At 39.7% G+C, this 25,636-nt stretch overlaps 1 protein-coding gene across 1 annotated transcript in view; it reads left to right on the forward strand.

The window, feature by feature from the left end:
• Positions 1–23,824, forward strand: part of ARSJ (arylsulfatase family member J) — a 29,187-nt gene extending 5,363 nt beyond the window's left edge. The window contains exon 2 of the mRNA XM_070757850.1: positions 21,158–23,824. Within this exon, the coding sequence (XP_070613951.1) occupies positions 21,158–22,544 (1,387 nt within the window). The 3' untranslated portion in view covers positions 22,545–23,824. The remainder of the gene's footprint in view (positions 1–21,157) is intronic.
• Positions 23,825–25,636: the final 1,812 nt, after the last annotated feature.

Below are 25,636 nucleotides of genomic sequence, written 5' to 3' on the forward strand. Positions count from 1 at the left end.
TTTCTTTCTTTCTTTCTTTCTTTCTTTCTTTCTTGCTCTTTTTCTTTCTCTCTTTTACCTTCCCTTCCTCTATTTCTTCTTTTCTTTCTCCTTCCCACCTTCTTCCCTCCCTCCCTCCCTTCACTCATTCCTCTCTTACTCTCCCCTTTCATAAGTTTCCTTGCTTCCTTCCTCTGTTCCTGTCCCTTCCCTCTTTCTTTCCTTCCTTCCTTCCCACCCTCCGTCCATTCATTCACCCATTCCTCTCTTGATCGCTTAAAGCCGGTCCCTGGTGCAAAAAGGGTTGGGGACCTCTGTCCTACAGGATTGGGTGGCAGAGAAGTTGAACATATGTAAATTTAAAAGTTTAAGAAAGTTTACAAGTTAAGTGAAAGAAACTTCATTATTCATTTATATGTACATGTACATTTCTTCATTAAAAACATGTCTTTCTGCATAATTTAGACTAACTTTGTGAGTTTTTTGAGGGCTGGAACCAATTAAAATTATTTACATTAATTCCTATGGGGAAAAGTCGTTCGAGATAAGTGCTGCTCGACTTAAGAGCCCAGGTCCGGAACGAATTAAACTCTTATCTCGAGGTACCACTGTACTTATTAGAATCGTTACTAAGAAATGTATTCCCATAAAATTGTTAAAATTATAGCTGTAGATATCCTCAACTGTTTCAAGGATCTGCCTCTTGATATGTATGTATGTATGTATGTATGTATGTATGCATGCATGTATGTATATATGTGTAAATGTATGTATATTTTTAGAAAGGTGGTTTCCTTTATTAAGTAATTTAAATGAATTTCTCATTCCTTGCCCATATTTCACCACCATGCTCTTATCTGTCTAGATGCCATTTCAATGTTCTCTTTAAAGCATTGTGCTCAAGTTCACCTTATCTGACTATTGTGATACAAATGGAACAAATATATTAATGATACAGATATATTTAGATGTACAATAACTTTTGAGAAAGCCATTTAATGATACAAAAAAGATTTAAGAATAATTACATTTAAGAGAATAAAAGCTCTTAAAGTAATTGGATAACAAAATAAGAAAAAAAATGAGAAAATGTGATGTTCTTTATAATTCTATATCACAATTATGCGATTTCGTTGTTCATGAGTGAGCAAAATGTAAATGGTTCTTGAAAAGTCAGCAAATATCCATAATTCTAGTATTCAAAGCAAACAGAAAATCCAGCATTTTAGTCAAAAGAACTTAATGGAAATAAAATGCTAGATGGACTCCAACATGAGTCAATACAAATTAAGAAATGATGAGACAAAAGCTATAAACACTTCTGATTTTACCCATGAACAATGTTAAATTATTGGTAAGTTATTGGAGGCCGTTTTTAATGGTGGGTCAGTTGTTTGTTTGGTTGTGATTGATTATGCTCCATCAAGTCAGTATCATTTTTTGGTGATCAAAAAGGTAAATTTTATCCAGGAGGATTTGTTCCCAATATGGTCCTTAAAGTCTTCCAATAGTGCACCAGTCACTGCTATAATTGAGGACATCCATCTTTCTGCTGGCTTGTCCTCCTTATTTTTCTTTTCCCCCCCAGTATTATAGATTTTTCTAAGGAACATGTCTTCTCACAATATACCTGTTGTGATTCAGCCTGAGGCTCCTCAGGGACCGGCTGGAGCTCTGCCAGATCCATGCCCAGAGGAGGAGGACAGGAGGAGCCCTGCAAACAATGAAAGAGTGGCCTATGAGGCCTGAGCTCCATTTTTGCTGGCAGAGGGTTGCAGGAGGCTGAGCTCAAAACAGAGCTTGGAAACCCATTTTTGCTGGCAGAGGGTTGCAGGAGGCTGAGCTCAAAACAGAGCTTGGAAGCCCATTTTTGCTGGCAGAGGGTTGCAGGAGGCTGAGCTCAAAACAGAGCTTGGAAGCCAATTTTTGCTGGCAGAGAGTTGCAGGAGACTGAGCTCAAAACAGAGCTTGGAAGCCCATTTTTGCTGGCAGAGGGTTGCAGGAGACTGAGCTCAAAACAGAGCTTGGAAGCCCATTTTTGCTGGCAGAGGGTGGAAGGAAACTGAGCTCAAAACAGAGCTTGGAAGCCCATTTTTGCTGGCAGAGGGTTGCAGGAGACTGAGCTCAAAACAGAGCTTGGAAGCCCATTTTCGCTGGCAGAGGGTTGCAGGAGACTGAGCTCAAAACAGAGCTTGGAAGCCCATTTTCGCTGGCAGAGTGCTCGGGCCACCACAGGCGCCCCTGACACCAGTGATGTTGAGCTGCCCATGCCCGCCCTGGCCAGACACACCCTACACCCTCCGAGGTCAAGCACAACCCTAATGTGGCCCTCAATGAAATGGAGTTTGACATCCTTGGACACACATCTCAGCATCTCAGTATCATTTCCAAGGTCTACTTCACCAAATAATAGTTTGTGGTATATTTTTGATTGCTGGTTCCTTTACTGTTGATAGTTGATCCTAAGAGGATATAAATAGCCTCCCTTACACACACACACACACACACACACACACACACTTTTAATGCCTCCATTGTTGCTGTACCTGTTGTAATTAGTTTGATCTTTATATTTAATCTTACTCCCACTTGTTCAATGTACTCCAAGACTTTTATTACTATTGCATTTCTAAAGAATGTTCATTTTATAGCACTTGGCAGAACACATTTCCCCCCAGAATGAAATAAATTATGTCAAGTAACAATTGCTTGGTGCAAATATGTGTTCTCTTTCACATTATGTTCTAAAATAGCAACAATGTCATACCCGCTTTCTCATATCTATATTTTTTTGGTCAGATGAAAAGTTTAGCTTGTCCATTTATCTTATAAATAATGAACATTCTGGCTTTTAAAGATATTTATAACAACATGGAATATACGTAGTAGAACTTATAGAAGTGTCAATCAGTGGGTCCTTCCAATTCTTCCGATGTCTTTGTAGATGGGTGTCTTATAGTATAACCAGGAATGGAATACTTGACAAAGTTCATTAGTTATAGAAACATAGAAACATAGAAGTCTGACGGCAGAAAAAGACCTCATGGTCCATCTAGTCTGCCCTTATACTATTTTCTGTATTTTATCTTAGGATGGATATATGTTTATCCCAGGCATGTTTAAATTCAGTTACTGTGGATTTACCAACCACGTCTGCTGGAAGTTTGTTCCAAGTTCTTCAGAAGTTGAACATAAGGAATCCGAATATATTTCATATCAAAATGCCTTTTCATGACATATTTTCCTCTTCAGTTTAGAAGTCTTCTGTTTAACCTGTCCTCTAGCATTTATTTATTATTTATTTTGTCAAGCTTGTATAAGATTACATACAAATATAAATAAATATCAACTTTATTTGATTAGTCAATCGACCATATCAAAGCAAGAAAAGGGACCACATCGGTCATCATAAAACTGTGACTGGTTAAAATACAGTAAAATTGGCTAAAATAGAGGGAATTTGAATAAATAATAAGTTAAAATGCAGTATAATAAGCTAAAATTGAGTAGTAAAACATGAGAATATAACTCGTGCAAAGGATTATATTAAACAAAACTAAGATACTGATATAAAATATTCTTAAGTAAGTTCATCTCCTTTGCATGCCACCCCAATATGTTCTATAAAACGTATTCTCATCTGTACAACCCTGACTATAAACTTAGCGGTTCTAGAAACTACATATATATTTGTACCCTGAAGAAAAAATGATAATTGTTTATTACAGTCCCAGTGTATGATTTTGTCCAGTAGGGGCTGTAAATACTGAGGTCTTACTGAAGAGTATAGTTTACAATTGAGTAGCACATGTGCAATGTCTTCTATTTCTGGTGCACCGCAAATGCATGTTCTCTCAAAATATGGTACTTGGTGGAATCGTCCGTATCTAACCATAGAATCTAACTGCTCAAATCTTGCTCTAGTGAGTGCTGTTCTATGGTATTGGGTCAGACCCATTGTCAGATATTTTTCTAGTTGAAAGGCTCTTTTGTTCTTGGCTAACCATTTCAGTGACCTGCACTTAGAAAGTACCGCCATATCAATTTGTGCATTAACATCTAAAACTCTTTGTTTAAATATTTCCTTGGCCTGATGTCCAGCTGAAAGCAGGTGTTGCATTGAGAAACCGAGATATAGGGTGCTTTGAGAGAGCTGGTTGACCCATGTAGTGGGTTTGGGTGTGCCCATCTGTTCTTCTAAGCACATTTTTGGGAGTCTGTCAGGTTCCATTGGGAGAATCCTCCACCAATAGTTGAAGACTTTAATAACTGTTAAACTGTAGATGGAATGGATGCCAGTTTCAGCTCTTACTGCTGCTGCGGATGTATTTCTGTCGGTCCCCAAGATGGTTCTTAGAAAGCATGCTTGGTTTTGTTCTAGTGGTGCAGCCTTTAACAGGCCCCACAATTCCGCACCATATGTTAGCACAGGTGCGGTTTTTGCTTTATAGACCTTCAGAATTGGGAGCAGGGAGCTTGGGTGGTTATAACTAAGTAATTTAATTAACGTTTTAGAGCGTGCTGTGGCCTTCATAGAACTTTGTTTAAAATGATTGGCCCAGGGCCCTGCATCTGTAAAAACCACCCCTAAGTAATTGAATCTGTCTGTTTGTTCTATAGGCTCCCCATCTAAATACCAGTTATATTTAACTCGCCTTTTCCCAAAAACCACCACTTTGGATTTGTGCTTATTAATGTTCAAGTAGTTAAGAGCACAATAATCACTAAATTTCCTCATCAGTCTTCTCAAGCCTACTTGGGAATGTGCCATCAGAACCATGTCGTCAGCATATAGAAGGATGTTAATATGTCTGTTGAGGATCTTTGGCATGTGCAGGTCTGTGGATTGGAGAAATCCTGGAATGTCATTGACATAAAGGTTAAACAACGTTGGGGCCAAGATGCATCCTTGTCTGACTCCTTTATAGGTGGGGGATTACATACAAAGTATAAACTTTTATGTATGGTTTGATTGGGTTGTGTGATTATTTTATTAATAAGGGTTTTAAATTGTGTTTTTAGATATTGAATTTGTGCATTGTTTATTGTTGTGAGCCGCCCTGAGTTTTCGGAGAGGGGCAGCATACAAATCTAATTAATAATAATAATAATAATAATAATAATAATAATAATAATAATATATTATGAATATATAAAAACTATAAGCATGGTTTTGAGTACATGATGTTTTACAAATACATGGAGACAGTAAGACAGGGAAGGGTAGGCACACTGGTGCGCTTATGCACGCCCTTATCCCCTAATCATTTTGTTTTCAGTTCCATTCCTGACCACTGAATATCTATATTTATTTTCCTGAAAGTTTTCTTTGATTATGAATCCCTCAGAATATTGACTAAACCAGTTTTGTGATCTTATCTTGAGAGTCTGTTTAAATGACTGAAAGTTTGACGTTTTGAAAGTCTTCATAAAACATAACTTTGAGTCATAGGTAGCGTACCTTATATTCAGATCTGTTTGTATAATAAGTAGTTTTGCTGGACTTGAGCAATGTTCCATTAAACAGGGTGGATCTTGTCCATTTTATAGCACCAGAGCCATTTGTAACATACGATTGAATTCCTTTCTTCCTAAACTTGTGAAGTTTCCACTATATGAAGCAAATTGTATTGTATAGAAGAGAACTAGATGTGTGCTTGATTATGAGCCAAGGATAGTGTGCTTTTAGGATACAACATATTTACAATGCTTTATTTCAGTAGATTTCTATTTTAAAAAGGCTAGATTATGTGTTAAATACAATTTCAATATTGCAATCCATTTTTAAAAAATCCACGAGGCAAAACAAGACAAAATGGTAACATATCAAAAAATATGAAGATGAAAGAAATGCAAAATACATTTTTGGTAATATTCTCTGTTTTACAACTTGAGTACAAAAAGATAATCTTTCAACATACAGTATCTGTTATTAGATACAGCTCTAAATCTGCACTTCTATTCTACTAGTTTTTCTCATCATTCCTTTCACCCATTTCCTCCCATGTTGACTGTATGACTGTAACTTGTTGCTTATATCCTAAGATTTTTATTAATATTGCTTCTTCATTGCTTATTTGACCCCTATGACAATCATTAAGTGTTGTGCCATATGATTCTTGACAAATGTATATTTATTTTATGTACGCTGAGAGCATATGCACCAAGACAAATTCCTTGTGTGTCCAATCACACTTGGCCAATACAAATTCTATTCTATTCTAAATAAAATGGGAGAATAATTGGGAAGCATCTGTTTTCCATTTTTCCTCTGCCTATGGCAGTGATGGCCAACTGATGACATGTGTGCCACACGTGGTACGCAGAACCATATTGATGGGTACACAAGCTCAAATCCGGCATGCATGTGTGTATTGGCCAGCTAATTTTTGGGCATTCTGGGCCCACTGGGAGTTGGGAAACAAGATGTTTGCAGCCTCCGGAGGCGTGGGGAAGGCCTATTTTTTCTTCTCTCCAAGCCCCAGAGTCTTTCTAGGAGGCTGGGAAGAGAAAAATGACCTTTCCTGCCCTCCCCAGAGGTCCTCCACAAGTCGGAAATGGCCCATTTGGAAGTTGGGAAACATTTCTGGCCTCCAGAAGGACTCTGTGCAGGAAAGGCCATTTTCGCCCTCCCCAGCCTCCTAGAAAGTCTCTGAAGCCTGGGGAGAGCAAAATAAACGGGACTTGTGGTCCAATGGGAAGTTAGCAAACGGGCCATTTCCAGTCTTCATAGGACCTCTGGAGAGGGAAGGCTGTTTTCGCCTCCTGCCAGGCTCCTAGAAAGGCTCTGAAGCCTGGGGAAAGCTAAAAATGAGTGTGCAATCACGTGCTGGGAACAGGGGGTCACACATGTCTGCACCATGGGGTTTATTGAATTATGAGTGTGGCCATCCATGTGCGCTTTCCTCCTGCTTCCCCCTTTTGGCACATGAACCAAAACAGGTCCTTCATCATTGGTTTATGGCATAAATAAAGCAATATTTGGGAGGAGGTAATAATGGCAATTGCTACACAACACACACATAGGCCAGAGATGGGTTCCTACTGGTTTGAACTGATTCTATAGAACAGGTAGTAACTTGGTCATACTCTCAAGCCAGTTCTCTCAGCGGCGCCTATTTTTTTAGTATTGTGCGTGCACGCTTCTATGCGCGAAGTGCACAAGTTGTGCATAGCACCCGCACGTTCCCATGTCACGTCCCTAAGTGAACCGGCAGTAACGCAATCCAGAACCCACTCCTGACCTGGGCTCATTCCATCATTCTCAGGCAACTATTTTATAGTTTCCAGCAGAATCTTGGGACTCCCAGCAATCCTAGGAAAGTTGAGCTGATTAACTCTGCATATTTATAAACTCAGTTATTTCTCCATAGGAAATATTACATGAGGTTTGGAACATTACTCTGGGAGATGAGGAGTAATGTAGCTTTATTTTATCTATCTATCTATCTATCTATCTATCTATCTATCTATCTATCTATCTATCTATCTATTAAATTTGTATGCCGCCCCTCTCCGTAGACTCGGGGCAGCTCACAACAGTAATAGAAAAAACAATGTACAATACAAATCTGTAATTAAAACTAAAAACCCATAATTTAAAAAAACATGCACACAACATACCATACATAAACAATATAGGCCTGGGGAAGTTATCTCAGTTCCCCCATGCTTGAAGGCAGAGGTGGGTTTTAAGGGGTTTACAAAAGGCCAGGAGGGTGGGGGCAGTTCTAATCTCAGGGGGCAGCTGGTTCCAGAGGGTCGGGACCACCACAGAGAAGGCTCTTCCCTGGGACCCACCAAACGACATCGTTTAGTCGACGGGACCCGGAGAAGGCCAACTCTGTGGGACCTAATCGGTCGCTGGGATTCGTGCGGCAGAAGGTGGTCCCGGAGCTTCTCATTGATAGGGATACTTGACCTGCATTTTGTCTGTAGGATTTCCTACCTACAGCCTGTAAGAGCCAAGACATTTATGCTTCCACCTATCTCAACTGAACAAGGACATCGTTGCTACTTCCACAATAAGAGCCAATACAGAAGTTAATTTTATTTTGTACCCTACAAAAGGCTAATGGGAACAAGTAAAGCATAGAAAAGGGGTGCTGTCTATCTCTTGTTTTTCCTTTTGAGAATAACAATAGTTGCACTTTTTTGTATCTTCCGTAAGAAATTACTATCAACAAGTTCCAGATGACTGTTGGAGGACATGAGTTATTCCCATTTTTAAAAAAGAAATTCTGATAAAATCAGTCTGACTTCACTGCATGAAAAGATTTCAGAGAAGATCATAAAAGGAGTGGTTTGTAAACACAATGGAAAAATGTGGTAATTACCAGAACTCAATCAGCGTAGATTTGACGAGAAATCTTGCCAAAGTATTTTTTTTTAAACTTGGTGAATTTGTTACATAATAACTGTGTAGGAATGCTGTAGACATAATATAGCTTGACCTTTACAAAATATTTGACAAATTACCCCACAATTTGTTGGTGAGAAAGCTTTGATTTGCAAATAACATAACATCCTACACTGGATTGGATAGCTAATAGCCTAAAGATGGAAAAATAGTTTAGGAAACTGAGATAAAAATAACTAAGTGAAATTTAATCAAGACAAATGAAAAGCTCATTAGGAAACAAAACTCAAACACGAAGATATAGAATAGATAATATCTGGCTTGTTAATGATAATTGTGAAGATGTAGAAATTATATTTGATTGCAAACTGAACTTGAACTAACAATGTTGTGCTGCTATTAAAAAAAAGGCAAAATGAAGTTAAGCCTATAATGGAAATATTCCTTCCAAACTGCAGGAAATAAGTATTCCTCTTCATCCAGTTTTGGTTAGACTTTATCTTGAGTATTGTGTTTATTTCCAATTTTCAGAGTAGCTGGAAGAAGTTCAGAAAAGGACAATGTAAATAATTTAGTACCTGGAAACCAAAGCCCATGAAGAGAAGGTTGGAGGAACTGTTATGCTTGGCCTTAAGTTACTGAAGGCGACATTATGACAGCATTCTTTAAATGCAGGGAAGGATATCACATGGAAAGTCAAGATCTGTTCTGCCTCGTTTCAAAACACAGGGTCTGAAATAAAGGATTTAAGTTACAATAAGTCAGATTCTTATTTAATGATGGATGGAAAAATTCTTCCTAGTGCTGAATTAGTTACCCAGTGGAGTAAATCAAGGAAGGATGAAAGTTGGGAGAGAAGCTGGAATATTTGCATCCATCTTTTACTGCAGAAGATATAGGGTAGATGTCACTATTGACTTTCTCAAGTGGACCACCATAACACTTGCTGTGGTTAGCTCTGGCCCAGCTCCTGCCCCAAGGACTGTGGATGTGGGGGAGACATCCTCATGCTGCAGGCCTGTTTTGCCCCCCCCCCCGGTGGAATCTGATGATGAAGGCTCCTCTGACCAAGAAGACATGAGTGACAGGGAGGAGGAGAGTGTGGCAGACAGCTCAGAAGGAGATCAATTCTCTAGCTCCTCCTTGGATTCAGAACAAGAGTTAATGATACAGCCACGCATGCAATGCATAGGCAGCAACAACTGAGAGATTATTATCAAAGAAAATGAGGCCACCTGTGGTTGGGTGGGGCTGTGGTCATTAGTGAGGCTGCTATAAAGATCAGCCTGTGGGTTTGGCCATTGTGGAGGATTAGCTGATCGTTGTGTTTCGTGACTGCTTTACTGACTTTGACCTTTTGTGTGCGGATTTTTCCCCGCTTTGAAACTAAACCAGAGCAAAGGGTGTTTCACTTTGTGAAAGAAGAAGGACTGTGAATTGCCTTACAGCTGCAAGATAAGTATCACAGAACTGATAAGGGACTTGTACAAATTACCAGTTTGTTTGGAGACCAGTGCTCTTTGCTATATCAAAAGAGGGCTTGGTTTAAGTGAATTTTCATTATAAAGAACATTGTTTTGAATTTTCAAACGTGTGTGTGTCTGAAATTTGTACCTGTGAATTTTTGGGAGGAGTCTACCAGAGAGCCCGACAGAACAACACTTAAGCAAATTTAGGATACTTAGGCAATTCATAGGGCAGTAACAAATTACTGGGTCATGTTGGCATCTACCTGGCTTACTCTATCTTATTACACCTCTATTTTTAATTTCCCCAAGTAACTACAATATTTAAGCAATAATAGCACTAATAAAAAGCTATTTATTTATTTATTATTTATTTATTTATTTATTTATTATTTATTTATTTATTTATTTATTTATTTATTTGTGTCTCCTTCACTCCATCTTCATTCCTGAAATATTCTATTTTATTCTCTATTCACAAGTGAATAGTTTTGTGCAGAAGCTGCTTTCTTAGCAAACATTGTATGTGTGTGTATATTTGAGAGTGCTTTATCTTGGAAAATTCTTCCACTTTGCTATGGCAAGAAAACTAAAAAAGCAGGGGGGGGATCGTGGCTTATTTTCTTTCTTTTTTCTTTCTTTATCCTCTCCCTACAACTGAACATTGCATAAAAGGAATCGCTTTTTAGAGGTTGTCTGCAGCTCCTCTCCTGCCAGTCTCTCAACATTTTGTCGGAGTGACAAAATCAACAAAGCAAAGTACTGCTTTGTTGATTTTGTCACTCCGACACTCTGAAGTCCATCTGTTACTGTGCTAAAACCACCATACCTTGTCTGCTTATCATCTGATTGCCCAGAATACCACTATTTCAAATATTATTTCAAATACAGCATTGATTGCCAATAATACGTCCGGGACTGTCTTCTGCCGCATGAATCCCAGTGGCCGATTAGGTCCCTCAGAGTGGGCCTTCTCCGGGTCCTATCGACTAAGCAACGACGGGGCCCAGGGGAAGAGCCTTCTCTGTGGTGGCCCCGGCCCCCTGGAACTAACTACCCCCAGAGATCAGAACCTCCCCCACCCTCCTTGCCTTTCGTAAGTTGTTGAAAACTCATCTTCACCGCCAGGCATGGGGAAATTGACATCTCCCCTAACTACTGTTTTATGTATGGTTTGATTGGGTTGTTTGATTATTTATTAATAAGCATTTTAAATTGTGTTTTTAGATATTGGATTTGTACATTGTTTATTGTTGTGAGCCGCCCCGAGTTCTCAGAGAGGGGCGGCATACAAATCTAATTAATAATAATAATAATAATAATAATAATAATAATAATAATAATAATAATACAATTTATTTTTGACTTCTAAAATATGTCATCCAGTTCAATAACCTAAAAAATTCAAAATCCCACTTGATCGACTTCCAGAGGGACTGAAGGCCATGTGAGAGCACATCTTATCTTCACATGGCTTCCACAGCCTGTGAACATCACATGAAACAGGGCATGTATTTGAGAAGAATCGTTGTCAGGTCTTACTGTACATTCGAGATTCATTCATTCATTCATTCATTCATTCATTCATTCATTCATTCATTCATTCATTCATTTGGATTTATATACCGCCCCTCTCCGAACACTCGGGGCAGCTTACAACACATAAAAAGAAGAACAATACAATACAATAATCTAAATCCAATTAATTTAAAACTAAGTGTACTAATCTATAAAACCCAGTATTATTAAAAAACCAATCATACACACTCAAATAACAAGCCTACGTAACATTCATTGGCCAGGGAGCTAGGGTCTATTCGCCCCAAGCCTGACAGCATAGATGAGCCTTAAGATTCTTGCAGAAGGCGAGGAGGGTGGGGGAAGTACGAATCTCTGGGGGGAACTGATTCCAGAAGAGCCGGAGCCCCCACAGAGAAGGCTCTTCCCCTAGGCCCTGCCAAGCGACGTTGTCCAGTTGATAGGACCTGGAGAAGGCCGACTCTGTGGGATCTCACTGGTTGCTGGGATTCATGTGCAGAAGGCAGCCCCATAGGTAATCGGTAGGTAATGATGTGTCTCCTTTAACATGTGTCTTATTTATTATTATTATTTATTTATTTATTATTATTTAGATTTGTATGCCACCCCTCTCCGCAGACTCCGCAGTCTTATAAATTCACCATCACTGTTCTAGATTATAATATCCTAAATCAAGGATGTCAAACTCAATTTCATTGAGAGCCACATCAGGGTTGTATTTATTTATTTATTTATTAGATTTGTATGCCGCCCCTCTCCGAAGACTCAGGGCGGCTAACAACAATATAAAAAGACAATGTAAACATATCTAATATTAAAAATAATCTAAAAAACCCCAATTTAAAGAACCATTCATACATACAAGCATACCATGTATAAATTCTATAAGCCTAGGGGGAAGGGAAAAAATTTCAATTCCCCCATGCCTGACAACAGAGGTGGGTTTTAAGGAGCTTGCGAAAGGCAAGGAGGGTGGGGGCAACTCTGATATCTGGGGGGAGCTGGTTCCAGAGGGTCGGGGCCACCACAGAGAAGGCTCTTCTCCTGGGTCCCGCTAAACGACATTGCTTAGTCGACAGGACCCGGAGAAGGCCAACTCTGTGGGACCTAACCGGTCACTGGGATTCATGCGGCAGAAGGCGGTCCCGGAGATATTTGATCTTGGGTGGGGCAGAATGGGCATGGCCGGCTCGACATCACTCATGTCAGGGCACCAAGCGCTTTGGCAAAGAAAATGGGCTCCTGATCTCCATTTTCTCTGGCAGAGGTGTTGTGGTCCTTCGCTGTTTCCGGGGCAGCCCCGCCGGCCAGATAAAAGGATCTGTTCCCTGGGCTTTGAGTTTGAAACCCCTATCCAAATAGTATAGCTCCTGGTGCTTTAATATATATTCTGCTTGCTAGTTCCATCCTCGTCAGACGTCTGGAAATCTTATTTATCAGATTTTCTTTCTTATCTTTCTCTCTGCCCTAGTTGTGTAGAACTATGTGGAACAAAGTGCTTAGAACTCCAATTTATCCTTGCTTGATTCTCATCCAACAAGAACATCATACTTGTTGGATGAGCTTAAGAGCTAATTTAATTTGCTTTGGCAACTGGCTCTGGAACTGTTTTGTCAGCATCATACTGAATATTCTATAATGGTGTCCAAATTGACTTCTTTCAACCATCAATCTCTGTTAACAGAGCAAAACTTTTATGTAGCGCCTCCCCCCCTTTTTAACTAATGCTAAGTCTGGAGTTTGCAATTCTATTTTATTTTTTGGACTCTTCCTCTTTTAATGGGTTGCTGTTTGATGACTATAGAGAATATAATGAGTGTAAAATAGATGACACAATCCAGGAAGTAGGATAGTATATACAAAAGAAAGTTAAATTTTCCTTAATGAGAAAATAAGTAGGGGAATAAGTGTAATTGAAAGCCAATTATGATATCATTGAATTAGGTTATATTATGTGAGAATTTAATATCTATTAGGTTAACAGCTTCAACATTACTGTTGTTCTTTGTGATCTAGGGATACACAACTGGTCCTTACTGAAAGCGCTTGCTTTTCTTTGCTTCTAAAATACAAAACGTGGAGTGGATAACAAACTGAATCGACTTTTTAACTTGCATAGTAAAATGTCTGCCAAGTTATCTACAGTTAGCAGTAAGGAGCCATAATAACAAACAACACTACAGTGGTCCCTCGATTTTCGTGGGTTCGAACTTCGCGAAACGGCTATACCACGGTTTTTCAAAAATATTAATTAAAAAATACTTTGCTGTTTTTTTCCCTATACCACAGTTTTTCCCGCCCGATGATATCATACGTCATCGCCAAACCTTCGTCCGCCTTTAATAAATATTTTTTTTAATAAACTTTAATAAATAAACATGGTGAGTAATAATCTAAATGGTTGCTAAGGGAATGAGAAATTGCAGTTTAGGGGTTTAAAGTGTTAAAGGAAGGCTTGTGATACTGTTCATAGGCAAAAAAAAGTGTATTTACTTCCGCATCTCTACTTTGCGGAAATTCGACTTTCGCAGGCAGTCTCGGAACACATCCCCCGCGAAAATCGAGGGAACACTGTACTGTGTTTCTCCAAAAACCCGACCCATTTTCAAAAGAAGCCCTATCACGTTTTTAAGCGCATGCAATCAAATTATGTTTCACCCACAAAATTAGCCTTAATTAAGAAACTGCCGTGGGACACAGGCAGGGGTGGGCTACTGCCCAGATGGAGGGACCACAGTGGGGTAGCAAAAATGGAACTCCACCCCAGAGCACCCAATTTGCACTGAAAGATGTTGAAAGAAAATGCATAAGCCACACCCATAGGGTGGTAGCAAAAAAAAATGGTAGCCCTTCACTGGACACAGGTAAAAAATGAGCTAGGGTGGGGATGGGCAGTGGAGCTTCCCTACTTAGGAGACCTTGTACACCCCAACACCTGCCTCGCCTTCTGCGGCCACTTGCTTTCACTCACAGATGACTGCCGAAATGATCTGGAATCAACTCCCCCAGAGATTAGAACTGCCCCCACCCTCCTTGTCTTTCGCAAATTACTTAAGACCCACCTGTATCGCCAGGCATGGGGGAATTGAGACACCTCCCCCAGGCTTTTATATTTTATGTTTGGTATGCGTCTGCTGCATGGTTTTAAATGATGGGGTTTTATATGTTTTTAATATTAGATTTGTTTCATTGTAATATTGTTTTATTATTGTTGTGAGCCGCCCCGAGTCTTCGGAGAGGGGCGGCATACAAATCTAATAAATTATTATTATTAATTATTATTATCTGCAGCCGATAACAGAACTCTGGATAGATCTTGGAAATAATAACTTTTCTTGTCTTTACAATTCTTTTCCTTTTTTTTTTGGAATAATCCTCAACAACTCCAGGAATAATGAGGCAAAATATTGCCCCTGAATTCCAGAAGACTTGCAATTAGCCAGTTTTGACAGCATTGCGTTAGATGTGTTGAGAATCTGACTTACAAGGAATGATCTCCCAAATGTCTTTTTGATAGCTTTTCAGTCCCCCCCACCCCCATTTTCAATGTAACCTCTTAAGAATTATTTTATTTATGGAAAAAAAATATTTATTTCTTTTTACTTAAAAATATTGTGGTGCTATTCTGAATTTAATTGGTTGTTATATTGGTGTTCTTTTAAAGACAATGAATTTTTACAAAATGTAGACAACTGCCAGACATAGATCAGGATCTGGGAAGTTAGAACTGCTAAAACAATTTAAAATGCACAATGATCTGGAACAAATTAGGAAACGGGAGATAAGAAACACCCCTGAACAAGATCATGTTGCACATGTAAGTTTTAGACAGAACAAGGAAGCTTTCAATATCTGTTCAGGAAGTGGTAATTCACTGCAAGGAAAATGCCTGAACAGTTTCTAATAAACACATATTGCAATATTTTGCATAGTGTAGTGGTTCTATAATACAGAATGATAATTCTGTATTAATACTAATATAGAATTAGCTGAATGATAGCTAATTAGTAATCAATAGAAAAGGCTGTTTCATGCTAAATTGCATAACTGATTTAGCCCTGGTTCAGCTGTCTTTTGACAGTGGCTTTTCAAAAATCTGCTACATTATATAACGTTTAATAGACATTTGCTAAGGCAACTTTCCCCAGTCTGTTTACTGGTCAGTTGCATTGCCTACAGCTCCCATAACTGAAATTTAGGTTAGCCATTTTCTGGAGTGCATAATGTTGTAGAATTTTATATGCAATGGATAGACTTTTAAACAGATTTTTTAACCAATTTGTAGAATAAAATCCTCCAGCTTTTAAAACTTTAATATTGATAATATGATGTTGTTTTTCCTGGAGGAGTGCTGAGCAGTTTAAGTATTTTAATTAAGCTACCCAAGGGCGATTTCAACAAAACATTCAAACGTGCATATGATAATTACTTCTATTCATGTTATGAAATTGTCGTGAATAACATTTTTTCATCTGGAATATCTCCAGAGAGAATTATTTTAAATGTCTAAGGAATTTTTTAAAAATACTGTGCTAACAGCTAATGATATATAATATGTTTTAAATTAAAGATTAAAAATATGCAAAGTAAAGTAGTTCCATGCTGCAATTCAGCAATGGGAAATATGCTTAATGAAATATTAAAATACCTCGTAGAATAGTTCTTGCAAATTAGAGTAAATTCCCAAATTAGATACTATCTTTGAAGAACATTCCTGCCTGATTTGTGGATAGGGAGTACAGAACAGGAAAGGAAAATAGCATCTAGCAGGAATAGGATGTTAGAATAGACCTCCTGAAAAAAAGCTATAGTATTTGGGGGTGGTCTGCATAGTTAGAAGTATAACAAGCAGGAAGAGGGAGATTGTGATCCCCCTGTATAGAGCGCTGGTGAGACCACATTTGGAATACTGTGGTCAGTTCTGGAGAGCTCACCTACAAAAGGATATTAATAAAATTTAACGGGTCCAAAGATGGGTTACAAAAATGGTGGAAGGTCTTAAGCATAAAACTTATCAGGAAAGACTTTTTGAACTCAATCTGTATAGTCTGGAGGACAGAAGGGAAGGGGAGGGACATGATCAAAACATTTAAATATGTTAAAGGGTTCAATAAGGTTCAGGAGGGAAGTGTTTTTAATAGGAAAGTGAACACAAGAACAAGGGGGCACAATCTGAGGTTAGTTGTGGGAAAGATCAGAAGCAACGTGAGAAAATATTATTTTACTGAAAGAGTAGTAGACATGGTTGGTAAATCCACAGTAACTGAATTTAAACATGCCTGGGATAAACATATATCCACCCTAAGATAAAATACAGGAAATAGTATAAGGGCAGACTAGATGGACCATGAGGTCTTTTTCTGCCGTCAATGTTTCTATGTTTATATATACTGACTGCTTTAGCAATGCACACTTAGCATTGAGGTCTGTGATAACCTGCTCCAATTTGGGATGAATCTTAATAGACAAATATGTAAATGGTAACATCAGTGTTACAAATAGAAAATGGATTTATATACTTCAAAAAATATTTGCTATGTGTTTAGCAATATAGTGGAGCAGGTTCTAGTGCTCTTAGTCATTTCACTTACTTGCTGAACAATCTTGGGAAGCATATTTTACAGCCTGTAAAGACCCTTCCAACCATCATAAAATGTCATAATTCCCATTTTGGGCACTTAGCAACCAACTTACATTTAGACTTACATTTGGTTTCAGCAGCTGATAGTGACATAATTACAGTTCACAATGGGTTTTTTTGTCGTTTTCCAAAAGAAAACAGCAAGAACCTGTTCATTGAATATGCTGGGTTTGGTTGCAGAATTGAGTCAGGGCTGCTTAATGACAATCCCAATGTACAACCTAAATTCCAGACCCAATTATGTTTATAAACCGAGGATAGAGAGTCGATCATTGAAAATAAGTGTGGGGAAAGTTGGAGGCATAGTTAAACACTGTGATTTATTGAAGTCAGACTCTATAGCTACAATTTAAAATGGAAGGTATAATTATCGGGGAATTCTATTTTTAAGTATAAAGGTTATATTTTGTTTCCTGAGTCTCAAGAATCATATACTGTACCTTTACTGTCAGCTGATGGAAATCAGCAATGGGAGAATGCTATCCAGGGCAGCCCATACTTGTGAAGTTCCTGAATACATCTAACTCTTATTTTTGATAGTAACAATAGTAAACCTAAATTCAACAAACAAGTTTTGTTTATGTCTTGGAGGCAAATAAATCAGCACAGTCCTTAAATTGTGGCTGCTTCCATTAGCTTGTTGTATCACATGAAGCATTATCCTTTCAAATATTTGTATGCTCCAAGAACTCAAACCATTGCATATGAATGCATCGGAATAGATTCTAGCTAGATTTATAAAAGAATGGGGTTTATAGGCAGGAACACTGATTTTTTTTCCCATACAGAGATTCAACAAAGTACAGCTCTAAAATTCCAAGAAGGGTCAATAATATATTACAACAGTCCTCTTACGATTGCTTCTAGAATTCCTTTAACCTTTTCAAATATTTATTTTTGACAAATATGTCCTCTTATGTAAACAGTATCAGATTAAAAAAACAAGATTACGTGTATTAGCTGCAGGATAAGAAATAACAACTTTTCAAAGCAGGACAGTAGATTTAAATTAGTCCTTCTGCCAATTTTTGAAAATGTGGGCTATTAAATACATTCAGAATATGTAGGCACCTTTTATCTTTAAGAGCATGGTCTTCGTGTTTTTTCAGTGAATGAGATAATTATGTTTGTGTACTGTTTCCCATTCCTTCCATTTTCAAAATGTTATTCAGCCCTTCAGCTGTCTCTGTGAGTTGATCTACATAATTTCACTTGTTCTTTGAAGTTCATTCTTGTGTCGTCAATAATAGTATCTGATCACCTTGTCACCTCCTTTTTGAAAGCCTTCCATTTTTCTATGGGCTCTCCCTGGACTTTTCACTTTACATTATGCATTCAAAACTTTTAACCTTTAGCTTCAATTATTACTGCTTCTAGTGAGCAGTCTGGTTTTATACCACCTAGTTACTGAATAATTGGCCTTTCTAACAGTCCAGGATGTTCTCAGACACTTTGTTCACCATCACAATTCAAAAGCGTCTCTTTTACATTTTGTTTAACTTGTAAGCAAAAATGTAATTGCCACAGTGCCATCTGGGTCATATATAGTACTTATTCCCCACTCAATAAACATGAGGATTCCTTACATATGTTCCATGTATCAGTTGGAATGATAACTGGGCTGTTTTTGATTAAAGGCATAACATATATTATATATGTGAATAATTAAAAACTATGGAAGTTTTTTAAAAAAAATTCTAAACATTCCAGACTTTTTAAAAATAGGACTTTTTAGCTGTTGTACTGTATTTGTACAAGTAGCTCGTGTGCAATCATATTATTTCTCAGATTGCATTGCTAGGTTTGAATGGACAGGAAGATCTGCTTTTATTTAAAGTTCTCGTTCTACAGGAAATGAGTCTTAGCATGACAAGTCAGCATCAAATTCCATCCAGGTTTTTTTCCTAGGGCACATATAGACGCCTGTCTTCTATAATATAGATTTAAACAGAATTAAGAGAAATTTGATTATGCGATCACTATCCCTTTTCAGCAAGTAAATGAAATGACTAAGAGCACTAGAACCTGCTCCACTATATTGCTAAACATATAGCAAATATTTTTTTTAAGCATATAAATCCATTTTCTATTTGTAACACCGATGTTACCATTTATATATTCACAATTATAGGAGAAAGGACAAGCTGTTATTCAGAGTTTCATGGGACTCTAGTATAGCCACACAATAATCCATAAAAGATGGGCTCCATCAATTTTGTAAAGGTTAAGATAATACGTATTTAATAAATGTTCAATATATTACAAAGCATTGAAGTGGATGCTTTGATCAAAGTTTCAAATTTACCTTTTACAATCAGTTACTAGAGCAGCTACTTCAGTAAGATGCTGAACATTTATGAGTATTATGCTATACCACTTGAACGTTTTTTATGTTTGAAAATCTGACGTTTTAGAAATTACCAATGGTTGATTTCAACTCATGCATTGTGTCATTTTTGACAATACTGGGGCACAAACAATTCTTTTTGTCATATCTGAAAAATAATTAGGATACATTTTGATTAGCATAAAAGAAAAGGCAAGGAAGGAAGGAAGGAAGGAAGGAAGGAAGGAAGGAAGGAAGGAAGGAAGGAAGGAGTCTCAGAACCAATTTTTTGGTGTATTTGAAGAGCCAACAATTACTTAGACTAATAAATGAACTTGAGGCTTTTATGGAAGTTTTTGTAATCCACCCAGTAAACAAAATAGTCTCCATGATTTACTATTGTTTAAAGGATTACAAAAACACGAGAGCAGTAAAAAAAGGGGGGGGGTTATAAAACAAGGTACATTTTTTAGCATCATGGCCCTTATTCCAGTTAGATCACAAAATCTTAAAACTATATTGATAAATCTGTACAAACACCTGAGAAGAGAAGCTGTTTTGCCTGGTGCTTAAAAGATATTATGCCAAGCATATCATCTTGGAGAAGGCAATGTGTTGACGAGGTTCCATAACTTTTATCTACCCTCCATATATCACTGGGCAAAGAGCCCTTAGAAGATAAAGAAGGAATATCTTTCTTGATGTTTCAGCAATGATGAATTTTCATTCAACATATCCAAAATCTCAGATCAGGAACTCAGTATTTAAGCTTGAGAACCGTAAAGAATGTATGTAGGCTTGCTTCCAGGTAAAGATGGATAGAACTGTGCTCCAGGCTCTATTGTGCATTCCATCCTGTTTGTGATTTATTTATTTATTAGTCAGATTTGTATGCCGCCCCTCTCCGCAGACTCAGGGCGGCTAACAACAATAAAAAGACAATATAAACAAATCTAATATTAAAAATAATCTAAAAAACCCCAATTTAAAGAACCAATCATACATACAAACATACCATGTATAAATTCTATAAGCCTAAGGGGAAGGGAAAATTTCTATTCCCCCATGGCTGACGACAGAGGTGGGTTTTGAGGAGCTTACGAAAGGCAAAGAGGGTGGGGGCAACTCTGATATCTGGGGGGGAGTTGGTTCCAGAGGGTCGGGGCCGCCACAGAGAAGGCTTTTCCCCTGGGTCCCGCCAGATGACATTGTTTAGTCGATGGAACCCAGAGAAGGCCAACTCTGTGGGACCTAACTGGTCGCTGGGATTCGTGCGGCAGAAGGCGGTCCCGGAGATATTCTGATCTGATGCCATGAAGGGCTTTATAGGTCCTAACCAACACTTTGAATTGTGACCGGAAACCAATCGGCAACCAATGCAGACTGCGGAGTGTTGGAGTAACATGGGCAAATTTAGGAAAGCCCATGATAGCTCTCGCAGCTGCATTCTGCACGATCTGAAGTTTCCGAACACTTTTCAAAGGTAGCCCCATGTAGAGAGCATTACAGTAGTTGAGCCTCGGGGTGATGAGGGCATTAGTGACTGTGAGCAGTGAGTCCCGGTCCAGGTAGGGTCGCAACTGGTGCAGCAGGCGAACCTGGGCAAACATCCCCCTCGCCACAGCTGAAAGATGGTTCTCTAATGTAAGCTGTGAATCGAGGAGGACGCCCAATTTGCGGACCCTCTCTGAGGGGGTCAGAGGGGTTATGGACGGACAGATGGAATTGTCCTTGGGAGACAGAACACTCCGTCTTATCCGGGTTGAGTTTGAATCTGTTGACACCCATCCAGACCCCATACTTTTTTTAACAGTTTATTTAAGGTGTATTTTCTCCCTTTCTTTCAGGTATCAAATCCATACAGGCCTTCAGCATTCTGTCATACGGCCGACCCAGCCCAACTGCCTACCTCTGGACAATGTGACACTACCTCAGAAACTGAAAGAAGCAGGTTATTCAACCCACATGATTGGCAAATGGCACTTGGGCTTTTATCGCAAAGAATGTATGCCAACGCAACGGGGGTTTGATACCTTTTTTGGCTCTCTTTTGGGTAGTGGTGATTATTACACCCATTACAAATGTGACAGCCCTCGAATGTGTGGCTATGACTTATATGAAAATGACAATGCTGCTTGGGATCATGACAATGGAATGTATTCTACACAGATGTACACTCAAAGAGTGGAACAAATCTTAGCCTCCCATAATCCTAGGGAACCTATATTCTTATACCTTGCATACCAAGCTGTTCACTCACCACTTCAGGCCCCGGGCAAGTATTATGAACATTATAGATCAATTAATAACATCAATCGGCGCAGATACGCTGCCATGCTGGCGTGCTTGGATGAAGCTATCAACAATGTGACTCGTGCATTAAAGCGATATGGTTATTATAGCAACAGTGTTATAATTTACTCTTCGGACAATGGAGGCCAGCCAACAGCTGGTGGAAATAACTGGCCTCTCAGAGGAAGCAAAGGTACTTACTGGGAGGGAGGGATTCGAGCAGTTGGCTTTGTTCATAGCCCTCTACTTAAAATCAAGGGAAGTATATGCAAGGAGCTTATACATATAACCGACTGGTTTCCAACCCTTATTACCTTAGCGGAAGGACAGATTGATGAAGATATACAACTGGATGGCTATGACGTATGGGAGACTATCAGTGAAGGCAGGCGATCTCCAAGGATAGACATTTTACACAATATTGACCCCATATACACAAAAGCCAGGAACGGCTCTTGGGCGGCTGGCTTTGGAATATGGAACACGGCCATTCAATCAGCCATCCGTGTAAAACACTGGAAACTACTCACGGGAAATCCAGGATACGGTGACTGGGTCCCTCCTCAGTCTTTTAGTAACGTTGGTCCCAATCGCTGGCATAATGAACGGGTTTCATGGACAGCTGGTAAAACTGTGTGGTTGTTTAATATCACGGCTGATCCTTATGAACGAGAGGACCTCTCTAGTAAGTATCCAGGTATAGTCAAGCAGCTGCTGCGAAGGCTTTCCCAGTTTAATAAGACAGCTGTGCCTGTTCGCTACCCACCCAAAGACCCCAGGAGCAACCCAAATTTTAATGGCGGAGTGTGGGGCCCATGGTTTAAGGAGGATAAAAGCAATAAGATGTTGAATAAAAACAAGATGGGTAAAAAGCCAAAGAAAACCAAGAAGGAATCTTATAAGCAGAAAGGACATTCCTTGAACTGCCTTTTAAATCAATGATTTTCAGCTGGAGTTTTGTTCTGCCTGCGTGTTTCAACCGCCCGTAATTACAGGGTAATTAGTCCAGGAAGACACACACCACGCGATGAAAAGGAAAACCCAAAAGTTTTTATAAACAGAAAAACAGAAAAAGCTCCCTTTTTAAATGTCAAAGGGATTTTCTGGTACACACAAGGCACAGGTTAAATGCAATCCAATTGCTCACCCAATAACTGGGAAATTGAGTCCAATTCTAAAGTCCAGAGAGTCCACACAGCACAAAAACCACAATCTTGACGAAACAATGAATCAGATAAACTGCCATGAGGCTCAAACACCAGGTTGCACTTTTATCTGTAGCACTAATTACAGCAGCCCCACCCAACCACAGGTGGCCTCATTTTCTCTTGTAATAATCCTTCAGTTGTTGTCTCCTATGCATCACTCTACGCATGCGTGGATGTGTCATTAATTCTTGTTCAGAATCCAGGGATGATACAGATGACTGATCTCCTCCTGGGCTGTCTGCCAAACTCCCCTCTTCCCTGTCACTCCCGCTTCCTTGGTCAGAGGAGGCTTCGTCGGCAGATTCCATCGGGAGCAAAACAGGCCTGCGGCATGTGGATGTTTCCCCCACATCCACCTGCACATTCCTTGGGGCCGGAGCTGGGCCAGAGCTAACCACAACAGAGTTTTATGCTGCAATTCTAACCACACTTCTTAACCGTCATCAAAAGCATTATAGACTGACGTCCAAGTAAAGATGTGTAGCCTCAGAATGTCATTGCTGGAAGTAAACGTGAAATGTTCTTCAACATTTGTAATTGAAATATCAACACCAAAATGTCATTTCTGCGGTTTTTTATTTGGGCTTGAATTGGAACAGAAGAATTCATATGCAAGATGTGGTTAATATCAATGTCTATGCAGAGAATTATAACGTCTTCTGAATAAGTGAGATGTTTTTATTCATAACTAAATCAACTCCTTTTTCTAGGAGACTTGACTACATGGTTTTGAACTCGGACCTATCTGCACATTTAATTAGACATGTAAAACCCCCACTGGATTAAAGAAAATAGACCAAAATGAAAAAAAGACAAAATGTTAAAAGACTTTGGGTTTATCTCCTAATTTTGATTGGATGAAGCAGATTCAGACATTGCTACCAAAGTAAGTTAAATAAGTTGTGAAAAGGCTGCTTTGAATATTGCCTGGCTTTAAATTGGAAATATTTTTTTCCCCTTTCTAGGATGTGCCAGACTATAATTCCTTCCAATAAAAATAAAATATAAATGAAACTCCTTATAAATTGTTATAATTACAAAAAGATTAAATTGAAATCCTGGATTAGATGATGCATGCATTAGTACTGAACATGTCATGTTTTCATTGAAATGTATGAGTCAATATTTAAATACAAGATTCTACTTAAACCTATTAGACATTTAATGTAATAACCACACAGGCAACTACGGTAGTAGTAACCACAACATAAAGAACAAAGGAATTACAGTGATCCCTCGGTTAGCGCGGGGGTTACGTTCCAAGACCTCCCGCGCTAACCGATTTCCGCGTTATACTGGATGCGGAAGTAAAAAACCTTCTGCGCATGCGCGCCCTGGCCGCACATGCGCAGAAGGTGGAGCGACGCAAATTCGGAGGCTGGCAATGCAATGGTGATTTTTCCGGGCTCCTTGCCGCTACCCCCCGCCCGCCCGATTCGCCCCGCTCACCGTCATTCTTAAAAGCTCTGAAGGACGAAAGGAATGGAGAATTGCCAGAGCGCCATGAGAACAACAAACTGGAGGATGTGGATGGTGAACCGCGGGCCGCCTCGCCTACGCTCTCCGGACCGGCGGCGGCTGAAAGAGAGTCCAACCCGAGGGGCGCCGGGCCGAGAAGCGGCGACGCGGGCTGGCCGGCCCGAGGCGCCTCGACCCCGCGTCCTCCCCTCTGCTTTCCGCGGCGTTTGGTCTCGCCCGCGCCTCCGCTCCCTGCCATGTTGGATTGCACGGCCGGTGCCGGGGAGAAGTTGGAAGTTTAGTGCCTGTCGGGAGAGCGGGCGGAAGGCGCGAGGATTTCCCGGCTGGCTCGCGCGGGAGCCCCCTTCAGGAGTTGCTGCCGCCGCTCCGCAACCCGCTCGCGGCGCCCCCTCAGGTCGCCGCCCCGATGCGGCCGCAGTAAAGCGCGGGGGAGGCAGGCTGCTGCGCCGCCACCCTCCAGGAGACGCGGGGCCCGACCCCCCAACCGCCCCCAGGCGAGCTTAAGAGAGGCAGCGGCGGAAAGGTTGGCAATCCCGGCCGGGCGCCGGCGGCGGCCGCCATGAACAACAGCCAGCAGCAACAGCAGCAGCCCCCACCGCCACGGAGGGTCTCCAACGTGGGCTCCCTGCTGCTCACCCCGCAGGAGAACGAGAGCCTCTTCGGCTTCCTCGGCAAGAAATGCGTGACAATGTGCTCTGTGGTGGTCCAGATATATGCAGCGGAGCGCAATGCTACGGTATGTGGTCAAAGAAATGCTGTGGTGTAGCTTGCCTTGTAAAAGACAATCCACAAAGATCCTATTTTATCAGAATACAGTATATGATATCAAGGATGGAAAACAATTGTGGGAACAAGAATTATATAATAACTTTGTATATAATAGTCCTCCCCGTCATCGGGCGGGAAAAACCGCGGTGTAGGGAAAAAAACGCGGACTTATTTTTTAATTAATATTTTTTGAAAAACCGCGTTGCAGCGTTTCGCGCTAATCGAGAACGCGTAAATCGAGGGACCACTGTACATTGTGATGTTATAATATAACTCCAATATGTATCCCAATATGTAAGTCATATTTTGCACTGCATCATCACAACATGTTATTTATCATTTACCTTCATGGAGATGTGTCTATTGTCATGGAGAAAATCTAAGTGATTGCTAAGATTCAATACTGATTTGACAGACATAGGCCATTAATCCACGTCCCTGTTCAATCATAAACTCTAAGAGGCAAGCAGCATTTTGTTCATCTATAAAATCAGATGAAAATCTGTGGATTCAAGGTTTCACCCAAATAAATCCTTGAAATATTTCTTTATTTAAGAATTAAGTAAAGAGGTATATAGA

Source organism: Erythrolamprus reginae, chromosome 7 (assembly GCF_031021105.1).
Source record: "Erythrolamprus reginae isolate rEryReg1 chromosome 7, rEryReg1.hap1, whole genome shotgun sequence".
NCBI classification, from domain to species: Eukaryota; Metazoa; Chordata; class Lepidosauria; order Squamata; family Dipsadidae; genus Erythrolamprus; species Erythrolamprus reginae.